The 11824-nt window shown below is 35.1% G+C and overlaps 1 protein-coding gene across 1 annotated transcript in view; it reads left to right on the top strand.

Moving 5' to 3' along the window:
* DOK6 (docking protein 6) overlaps positions 1–11824 on the top strand; it is a 229105-nt gene that overhangs the window by 79587 nt on the left and 137694 nt on the right. The window contains exon 3 of the mRNA XM_081801046.1: positions 7142–7331. Coding sequence (XP_081657172.1) covers positions 7142–7331 — 190 coding nt within the window. The remainder of the gene's footprint in view (positions 1–7141; positions 7332–11824) is intronic.

The following is an 11824-nucleotide window of genomic DNA, read 5'->3' as shown; positions in this document are numbered from 1 at the left end:
AGTTGCTGGAGTAGTGGGGGGTGGGAGGGATGGGGTGGCTGGATGATAGACATTGGGGAGGGTATGTGCTATGGTGAGCGCTGTGAATTGTGTAAGACTGATGAATCACAGACCTGTACCCCTGAAACAAATACATTATATGTTAAAAAAAAAAAAAGAAGATAGCAGGAAGGGAAAAAGGAAGGGGGGGGAATCAGAGGGGGAGACGAACCATGAGAGACTATGGACTCTAAGAAACAAACTGAGGGTTCTAGAGGGGAGGGGGTTGGGGGGATGGGTTAGCCTGGTGATGGGTATTAAAGAGGGCACGTATTGAATGGAGCACTGGGTGTCATACGCAAACAATGAATCATGGAACACTACATCAAATAAATAACAAAACAAACAAACAAAAAAACAAGGCGAATTGTAACGATGGGGTGAACCTAGCATCCAAACTGAGATGAATACTCAGTAATAAATTCCATACTCCAGAGTGTATAGTCAATTTCTCAAATACCAGACTGTTGTGGATTTATTCATTTATGCTTAATTTTAGACCAATGGCTCTGGTCCTGGGACTAAATAATATTTAGTGAAGTGTTAATATTAAAATTCCATGTTTTGAATTGATACACAATAACTGTTAAATATAGAGCAGAGAATGGGACTTTCTTGCTCTCTCAAAAATGTACTGCAGTGGGGCGCCTGGGTGGCTCAGTTGGTTGGGTGGCTGCCTTCGCCTCAGGTCATGATCCTGGAGTCCCAGGATCGAGTCCCGCATCGGGCTCCCTGCTCGGCAGGGAGTCTGCTTCTCCCTCTGACCCTCCCCCCTCTCATGCTCTCTCTCTCTCATTCTCTCTCTCAAATAAATAAATAAAATCTTTAAAAAAAAAAAATGTACTGCAGCCCAGAGTAATGGGTGATGGCTGAAAAGCACCATGAAATTCTAAAGATTAGGCTGGATGATTAATCAGGAGGAGTCTTTGAAGGTCTTTCATAGGAGAAGGGCAAGAAGGAGGGACACATCCCCTCCCAGGCATGATGAAAGCGGAGAGGCAAGAGAACTACTCATAGAATTCGGATGGTTGGCCAGATCAGGAGATTGACCTCCCATCCTGCCCATGGTGATGGAGTCATGCAGTCATGGAGTCCTGCCCCGGCTGGTACCACAGCAGTGTGTGAGAGAGCTTGGGGGACAGCTTGAGTCTAGAGATGCAGTGGTTTCTGTTTCCACTATGATAAATCTGAGGGCAGGATGCAAGATACAGGCAACAGCTGTTCATGATAGCCAAATGAGAAGATAAAGGTCACCAACTAGATGAGATATATTTCCACATTTGATGAGACAACAAAGTTTGGATCTTTTAATGAACCAGCTTCAGTAATAAATTTAATTTAAACAAATGTTTCACATAAATAGTGACTTTCCTGATCACATGACACTTCGGGAAAAAAAAAACAATTGAATACTCTTGCCATAGGAAAATCTCAGTTAAATATTTAAAGTTATTTTGTAAAAAGTAAAAAATAAGTAAATAAAGTTCTTTTGAACAGTAAGTTGCATGTACAGTGAGTTTTACTTTAGGGAATCACTGGTTGATAGAAACAACTAAGTGAAATCCAAAGTTATAAATAAATTAACCAATTGGTGGTAGCTATTACTAATCATTACAAAACCAAATTTTATATATGTAATTATTTTATATGTATATTATATGTAATTATTAATTTTCTTTGAGTTATATAATTTAATAATACCTACACATTTTCATTAATGAACTTCAACAAATATTTAAGCTTGTATTCTCTGGAAGACCCTGGAATTGAAATTCAGAACATGATGATGTCACCAATGAGTTAAAGAATGCCTTTCTTTTCATGGGGCTTCTCCTTTTGAGCTACACTTGGATTTTAAAAGGAAGAGAAAGAAAAAGTATGAGTTCACACCCACTTACCTGAAGTTACTATAAAATTTAAACCTATTAAGTTTATAACCTCTCCCTGTGGAACTACCTGATGGTCTTTAATATTTATGGATCTCTTGGTTTGCAAATATTTACACATAATATTTAGTTCCATGTTCCGTCTTTTTTTTTGACCCAAGATTCAAGTGCATAACTTCTGAAGTAACTGGAGAAGTGGAATGGGTAGACGGAGTATGACTGTTCAGCAATCAGCTGACAATTAAAACTTACCAGAACCCTTCTTTCAAAAAAAGGAATGAAATGGCATCCAGGCTACATTTCCCAAATTTATTCTAAGTAACTAAGATACAAAAGATGCCTTTTATGTTCATGGAGTCACAATGCACTGAATGTTCACTATGTGCTAGATGCACAAAATTATTTAATACATAAATTCCAAAAGCCTATATTTTTAAAAAGACTCTAATTAATTATAAGTGAGCAAATGTATTTGTTTTTAGTATGGCTCTTTCTTTAAAACCAGTTTTCCCTCTGCACTGTTAAAAATGGAAATTATTAAGAAACTGGTCAAAAAGCTCATCATCCTTTTGTGTTCTGCTTATTTCTACTCACTAGATGATGTTTCGTTTCATGTTAGAAACTGCATCTCTGATCCTCTGCTTCCTGCAACCCCTACATGTTCCACTTGTCCCCACCTGTCAGGCTCAAGCTCATAGCTATATTTGGATTGTTCCTGCCCTAAACCAGATCTATTTAAAATGTCATTGGCTGAGAAAGGAAGGTTTCAGTCCTTCTCAGGGCTGATGACCCATTCAATCTCCACACATTACCCGGGGTCTCACTGCCTTTTCCAAGACCATTTCTTCAGAGTGTAGCTACCCTTTCTTGCCAGACTTTGTCCAATTCAATTTGACCAAACCTTGTTTTGTAATCCCCTTGAGACTGTTCTTTTGGTTGTCACCTTAACTCTGGTCCCAGGCCCTCTGCATGGTCTATTCCTTTGGATCTCCTCATCCAATCCTAGAGTAGAAATGCCCTTGTAAACACAACCACACAATCAATAATAGTAAGCATCTTTCTTGGACATGACAATTAGTTTTGTAAATATTTCACTTTGCTATTGTTTTTAGCCACTTAAAATAAAATTATGCTTTCTCATATATCAGCCATTATACAAACCTAAATTTTATCAAAATACAATTTCATGGGTCATGAAATTGGGTCATGTGTTTGGGATTTTTTTTCACTCTAGAATTCTGTAGTTTATATATATGAATATATTTTAATCTAATATTTTTTTACATAACCTTTTCAAAAATTTATTTCTTCACACATTCAGTAGTCTTCACAAGACCTAATGTTAGTAGAATTTTTATTCATGTTTCAGGATATTATTATCATTAATTTTTTTTTAAGATTTTATTTATTTAAGAGAGAGAGAGAGTGCAAGCAAAGGGAAGGGGAAGGGCAGAGGGAGAGAGACAAGCAGACTCCCTGCTTTGGCAGCATAACTACTAAACAACTAGTTTCTTTTCTAATTCTTCTGGGTACTTGGAAATGTGTTGTTTGGTGCTCCTTAACAATGTATTTGTTATTGTTGATTACTTTAAAAGAAAATAATTTGAATATACATACATACTTTGATGAACTGAAAACTGTCTTTCATGTACCTCCTTTCTTTCTATGCCTCTCACTTATTTAAAAAAGATTTTATTTATTTATTTGAGAGAGAGGGAGAGAGGGAGAGAAGCAGACTCCCTGATGAGCAGAGAGCCCAATCTGGGGCTCGATCCCAGGACCCAGAGATCATGACCTGGGCCAAAGGCAGAAACTTAACTGAGCCAACCAGGCACCCCATGCCTCTCACTTCTTTTATTCCAATTCACATAAGAACTCTTTCCTGACAAATCAGTCATGAGTCAGTTGAAATGGGATTACTTTATTTGAGCCAAGATTAAAGGACAGTTTTGATTTAAATGTGCTGGTTTGTTCTACAAGAACATTGCATCACTTTCAAAAGCATCCCTCGTAGCTCCTCTAATGCCCCTAATTCCTTGGCAATACTCTAAAATGAGCTTAGCAAATCAACAGTTCTCAAAGTGTGGTCCGCAGAGCAGCAGCATAAACAACCTCTGGGAACAAGTAGAAATGTAAATTGTCCAGCCCCAGCCCAGACCTACTGGATCAGAAACAGTAAGGGTGGAGGACTACCCAGCAATCTGTGTTTAAACAAGCCCTCCAGATAACTTTGATGCACACTAACGCTCTCTGCAGTAAAACCAAACGTAGGCTTTTAAATAAGAAAGTGACATGATTAGAGGGTGGTTAAAACACCTGCTTCATACAAGCATTTCACAAAGTTAAACATTTTAAAAAGTCATTTCGGGGGAGCCAGTTTTAGCTATTCCATATTAAAATGGTCTTTCCGATGGAAACCATAACAAATTTTAATGAAGCAACATATTTTACATTATTAAGGGCATAAAATACTCACAGCAAATGCAGAAACATTTTTTCCATGACAATGGAATCAAAGAAGAATAATTTACTAGATAACTTGAGCTGCCTTCATCCTCTGCTGGATTAAATTAGTCTACATGTTAATTGAACCTCAAATCCTTGGAAATTAGCCATTAGGATAAGATGGCTTTTGAAAACTTAAAAATCGAAAATAAAATTTCTTAGAATAATTCCTTTTGTAGGATGAAAGAAATAGTATCGAAAGGAAGGTTGGAACGTTCCAAATCATAACAAGAAGGGGATAATGTGAATTGCTGGGTAAGACTAGGGAAGTAGAAGGTACCAAGAAGGATGTGGAAGATACATTTCACCTGCTTTACATAGCCTACAGCTTGCCCTTGGAAGGACTCCCTCCAGACAGGTTATCCAATCTCTTTGTATTTGTTTGTAAATGAACCTCACTATTTTGACATCGAGAGCCCTACATCATGTGAATCTTATTAAATCCAATTCATTATTTTTCTGTTTTTCAGTTCGTGTTTCCCCAATGTCCATTGTGATGATTGTACTCTTTCTCTGTTTATTTTTTCTAGATTTTCCCTACTAACATTAGAGCACACAGATATTTCAGTGAAAGTGCAATGGTTCTTTGGGGTCCTCTGTAATACCCCTAGGTTATAGGTCATTTACCATGTATCATCCATGTGGAGAACAGGGTCCTCGATGTCAGGGTTATTTTTTTCCATGTTCTTCTTTTTTCAGTATCAAACTATGGGTGTGAATATCAAGGGTCAGTGCAGCCTTAACCAACAGTAAAATGGCTAATGGTGTTTATTTCAATATTTTAGAAGAAGTTTTATTTCTTGACATTTTGGCGATGATTCTTTGGTTGCTATCTTCAGACTCTACTGATGGAGAGGAAGAAATTTAGAAGAATGTTTCACATTCCCCTTTTATAACAAATGTTTTACCTCTGCACAACAGATACCACTGACATATGATTACTTCCAAATGTAAAAGCTGAACTTTATCTGGAGGGTCTTGACCAAAGAAAAGAAGATTTCTGTTCAGACGTTTTCTATATGCATGAGTCACTCTGTTGGGTCCAACTTTCATTTATACTCTTACCTGAGATCAGGCCCCTTTCATTGGCTACTTGTAATCCCATTGGAGTGGGAATTGTGGTGGCAATGTGAGTGATGTCTTTAATGTGAAATACTGAGATTTTACTTGATTGCACACAAGGATTTTAAGATTTATAGAATATATATATATATATATATACTTTTTATTGCAGATAAATAATGGGGCAGTGATCTTTCTTTTCTTCAGCTATATTATCTTGTTTTCCTTTCTGTAGGAAATGAATGTGCAATACATATACATATTAGTTTTAGGGGTCAATGATCTACATAAAAAATTGAATCATTAGATTATTTTGGTCAAAAATATCTAGACTCTTGAATATAAATATTGTCCATATGGTTACTAAATTTCAAGCTATTATGCTTAAATCCAATTTAACCCATTTAGAATCTGATTTTTTTTTTTTTTTGGCATCAGCAAAGCAATACTCTGCAAAATACCTGCCACAGAAAAGATTCTATTATACAGGCAATTCCAGCTTAGTACCAGCAAACATTCAGTGTTTAAGATTGTGGCATTATGATGGATGATGGCACATTCCTAAACATATCAATCCTTTTTCAACTGCAGCTGCACCATTATGCCTCTCAAAATCATTAATTCAACAGCACTGCCTTTCAAGCATGATTCACAATTAAATTCAAACTCACAAAAATGTATCTGCCAATAATTCTTAAACTTTTTGTTATCGTGACATTATTTTTTAATAATTCCTCAATTCTTGTGGTGCATATTCATCATGGGATATATTTATTTCATTCATATAGTTAACCAATATGTATTAATTACTTACTATAAACCAAGAATACAGTGCTAGGAATGAGGGATATTTTACAGGACACTTTATAGGTCGTACCAAGTTCTTTGCTTCCTGGAAATTATGAACTAACCTCATTTTTTATGAAGAGTATCTAATGCATTTAAATGGGGATCAAGGGCTGCAGAATTTGGCAGTAGCCTTTGAGATACACAAAAAAATTATAAAGCAAGGTTTGGAATCATTGCCTAATACAGATTTTCAACTCTAGAATATCTGAGAATGAAGGTGGCTGTGTTTTTATTTTGCTTACTAAAACAGTATCTGAAGTCTTACAGAAAGCAGTAATGAATACCTGCAATTATCATATGCTGAATTTGACTGTGAATACAGTGTATTTTGAGAGTCAGTCTAAGTGTGCATTAAATCCTTCATAACACAAAAGTAAAATTGAGTAAATTCCTCTTAAATAAAATAAGACATTCCTTGCAGGAGTTAGGTATATGATATGCATTTAAGATTGTGTGAAGAAGCAGACAGTAAGCATCATTTGGGCAGAGACCTAACTTAGCTTTTACCCTTATGTTTCCACGGTACAATTTAACCATTTCATCTTCATTCTAGAGAATACATGCAACACAGAGTGTAGAATGAGTGAGTGAATGAACTAATGAGCAAAAATATTTTAATTAGCTCATTGTCTCATACATCCAATGGGAAGGGGTAATGTTTTGCATTGTCTATTGATGTTCCCAAGGGACATGGTAATGCTTTCTGAAGGCTGTAGGTAGGTATATAAATTAATACAGTGTTACTATCAAAAGTCAGACCTCTTTTCACTTAATTTGTTCCATTCTTTGTTTCTTTGCAGAGAGATTCAATGTGTATCTTATGCCTACACCAAATCTGGATATTTACGGTGAATGCACAATGCAGATCACTCATGAGAATATCTATCTCTGGGATATCCACAATGCCAAGGTCAAACTGGTGATGTGGCCTCTCAGCTCCCTGAGGAGATATGGACGGGACTCAACATGGTTTACCTTTGAGTCAGGAAGGTAAGCTCTAAGTGCCACAACAACTAAGGAGGTGGGTGACAAATAGACACCTGAAGGACAGGTTCTGTCCACTAGTTCCCAGGATGATCACTGTTTTGGAAAAGGGTAGAAATCACCAAATATATAATTTCTTCAGATTTTTGTTGACAATCTGAATAAAATGTATTCATTCTATGACAGGTTAATTACCCTATTCAAAACAGTTCAGTCTTTTACACTGGCCTCAAACTAATTTAATAATTATTTTAATCATGCAATATATTATTATATTATTACAATACTATATTTTTGGTGTATCCTATAATATGTTCAGTGCAATAGGATTCCCATGAAATTCAACATGTCCTTACTGGCATTATTTTTGTGAGTTTTTAATAAGCAAAAAAAATTGAAAGGAGTTTTATACTAAATTGTTGATATATTACTTTTTAGGTTTCCGATATGTTAATTCAGTATTCATTTATCTAGGTTTCTATGTTAGTAACATTAAGTGTAAATGTTAATTCAGAGTGACTGAAGAAATGTTGGCAAATCTATAATATATGAAATGCATAACCCAGATTTTAAATAGAGTATGTCAAAGAAAATACATTGGTTTCTTGGTCATAACATATGGTTGGAATCCATAAATGTCTTAAACGAATGCTTGTTTCATAATCATTATTTACAGACACGAGTTTAGACATGAACTTCAACCAGATAAATGAATGTCTTTGTGCAATGACCCTTTGTGATGTTGTTGTCACTCATCCAAGACAAGACCTACTTAGATTTGGGGATTCTATATAAGAGATACTTAATGTATCAGTCTTCCCACTGGGAACATGATTTATACATTCTGAAAATGAATCTGTGGCATTATAAGACAATTATAGTGAAGTTTTGTTGTACTTGATATAGCAATTTTAGTTTCATAACTTTATTCTTACAAACCATTAAATAATTATTCAAGGTCAGGTTTTAATAATATCCATCTAGGTTAGGCCAAGGCCGTATGTCTTTTAAAATTTTAAGGAGAGGGAAAAAACCTGAACTGAGCTGAAGTAATTTTACCAGTCTGGACCCTTTTGCCTAGGTAATTAAACCCTCTCCCACACTGATTTCTCTAAGAGCCTTCAATTCTATGTTTACTTAGTGGCTATGAGTTCACTCAACTGTCTATTTTCAATCCACCTAGATCCTGACAGTAATAATAGTAATCACATTCTAGATAACTATTAAGAAATAAATATTCTCTTAAGAAAATGAATATTTTTAGGCATATACACTGTTTTTAAAATTATATGGTTATTAAAAAGGGATTATAACTTATTCACTGACCTAAGGCTTATGATACTTTTTTTTTTTTTTACTGGCCATAAAAATTAGTGTATGTTTGGAAAAAGCGATGGTTTATTTTCATTAGGTGATAACATTATCTCCAGAATTCCCTCCATTGGATTTTTCTCCTACGTATTCCTATTTGTCTTTTTTTTTAATATTCATTATTGACATAGAGTTGACACACAGTGATTTGACAGTTCTATGCATGACTCAATGATAAATGTGTCACCATTTATCATGATAAATGTGTCACCATTTATCATGATAAATGTGTCACCATTTGTCATCATACAACATTATTGACTATATTCCCTGTGCTGTACTTTTCACCTCCATGACTCACGTATTTTATTTTATAACTGGAAGTTTGTACCTGTTAATCCCCTTCACCTATTTCTCCCATTTCCCTACCCCCCTCCTTTTTGTTTGTTTTCTGTATTTATGCATCTGCTTGGGTTTTTTGTTTGTTCGTTTGTTTTGTTTTTTTTAGATTCCACATATAAGGGAAATCATATGATATTTGTCTTTCTCTGTCTGACTTACTTCACTTAGCATAATACCCTCTAGTTCCATCCATGTTGTTGCAAATGGCAAGATTTCATTCTTTTTTATGGCTGAGTAATATTCCAGTGGGGTGTGTGTGTGTGTGTGTGTGTGTGTGTGTGTGTGTGTGTGTACACACCACATTTTCCTTTTCCACTCATCTATGAATGAACCTTTGGGTTGCTTCTACATTTTGGTTATTATAAGTAATGGTGTATTAAATATAGGGGTGCATGCATCTTTCTGAATTAGTGTTTTCATTTTCTTTGGGCAAATACCTAGTGGTGGCATTACTGGATCATATGATATTTCCATTTTTAATTTTTGAGGAACCTCCATATGTTACCTGCTTATTCCCTCATTTTAGAAGGCATCTACTCAGGATTTTAAATAACAAGTAAGGTTTTTTTTCTTTTATTTTCTGGTGGTTATATAGAATTTTCACTCCATTTGTACCTGTCCACCAGTTTTTGCCAATTTCTTGTTCCTCCAAAGTCTTTAAGGGGAATATACTGGCTCTCCACAGGTGATTAAATTGATATTCTCGACCAAAACATCAAACTACCTGATATGCAACTTGTCTTATCTGACAGTCAATATTAATTGGTCTTCTATGATCTTTGTAATTTTTAATAATTTTAAGATACATTAAAAAATAAAATATCTCAGAGTAGGTAAGGCCCATAATCCTCAAGTTTTTTCTATTTTATTTTTGTTTTGGTGTTTGTTTAGTTTTGTTGTTTTAGGAGATAATTCTTTTCTACATTTTTTGTTGGTCAGAATAACTTCTTAAAAAAATAAATAATATCTAAAAATCATCTTGACACACACTCCTACCTGTCCTGGGAATCAGAGAGAACGAGATTTAGGTCATAGCTCTGTCACTTCTTAATAACTTAGCATGTGCCATTTGGACCTCTCTGTCTTCCAGTTTTCTTCTTTGTATTAGAAGAATTATAATCTCTACTTCCTACATAGATTTGGAGAGATTGAGTTTGTGAATATAAAGCAGCATATGACACAGTACTAATAGTCACATAATGGGTATTTAAGAAATCATGATTATGTACTTTTCCTCAGAAATTATGTAATTTGTGTTTTTTTCCACTTTCTGAATGAAGTTTCTACTTACCTCTAAAGAGCTCTATTTTTAGAGAATTCTGTGAAGTTATATTCTTTAGCCAAACACTGGAAATGTGAGGAGAGATAAGCCAAGCAAAAAGCTTGGGAGAAGTCGGCATTCAAATGCTAGAATGATCATTAGAAACTTAATGTCTAAGACTAAAAACCAGTGTTGCTTGTCATGAGTCAGGAGTTTGAGACGAAAATGGGACTGGTGCAGTAAGACTGGAGTACAAATAAGGGGAAAATACCGAATGGCTGTCTTTATGCTAACTGGTGCTTGGAGCATAATTTTATGTGTTACTAGGTGCCTATTTCATTGAAGAGTCAGCAGATATACAAGAACTCTCTAATTTGCCATGTGTAATACTTTGGAATAAGTTACACTCCAATAGTATTGCCTGTGGGAAAATCAGAGTGTAGAGCAAGGAAAATCAAACCTCCTTACCCTTAAATAGATTAAGGGAAAAATCTATAAGAATCTCGAAAAAGCTAGTAGAACTAAGAAGTGAATTTAGTGAGGTTAGAACTAAGAAGTGAATTCAGTGAGGTTACGTCAATATACAAAAATCAATTTTATTTTATATACAAGTAATGCATAATTGAAAGGGAAAATGTTTTGAGTATCTCTTATAATGTCTTGAAAATATGAAATATGTATAGGTTGTTTTAACAAAATATGTGTGAGACCTGTACATTGAAAAAACCACAAAATATGACTGAGAGAAATTAAAGAAGACCAAAATAAATAGAGATATATACCACATTTGTGAATTAGAAGACACTATATTCATATGATAACAATCCTCTCCATGTCAAGTATAGATTCATTATAATCTCAATAACAATCCCAAATGACTTTTCTAAATTAAATGACAAGTTGATTCTAAAATGTATTTGGAATTGCAAAAGAGCTAGAGTAAGCTAAAACAATTTGGAAAAAACATATTTGATGGATTTCTACTACCCGATTTTAATACTTGTTATAAAGTTACAATAATCAAGACAGTGTGGTATTGACATAAGGATAGACCTAACGATCACTGGAAAAGAATGAAAAGTTCAAAATAGACACCACATATATGGCCAATTTATTTATTTTTTAATATGCTGTGATAATTCAATATGAAAAAGAAAACAAATGGTACTGGAATCACTGGATACCTATTAAAGAGGAAAACCAACAGCTCTTTACCTCACTGCCATGGACTGAATTGTGCCCACCTCCTCCCCCTGCAATATTCATATGGTGAAGTCCTAATCCAAGTGTGATGGTATTTGGAGATGGGGCCTTGGGGCCTTTGGAAGACCATTCAGTGTAAATGAGATCATGAGGGTGGGGCCATCATGGTAAGATTAATGTCCTAAGAAGAGATACCAGAAACTTTGTTTTCTCTCTCCTGTCATGTGAGGACACAGGGAGAAGGCGGCCATCTACAAGAGACAAAGAGAGTCCTCACCAGAAACTGACCATGCTGGCACCTTCATCTCGGACTTCCAGCTTC

This window comes from Leptonychotes weddellii, chromosome 13 (assembly GCF_054177405.1).
Source record: "Leptonychotes weddellii isolate Sample4059 chromosome 13, ASM5417740v2, whole genome shotgun sequence".
Classification (NCBI taxonomy): domain Eukaryota; kingdom Metazoa; phylum Chordata; class Mammalia; order Carnivora; family Phocidae; genus Leptonychotes; species Leptonychotes weddellii.
The sequence above is the reverse complement of the archived record's forward strand: the minus strand, read 5'-3'. Positions and strand labels throughout refer to the sequence as shown.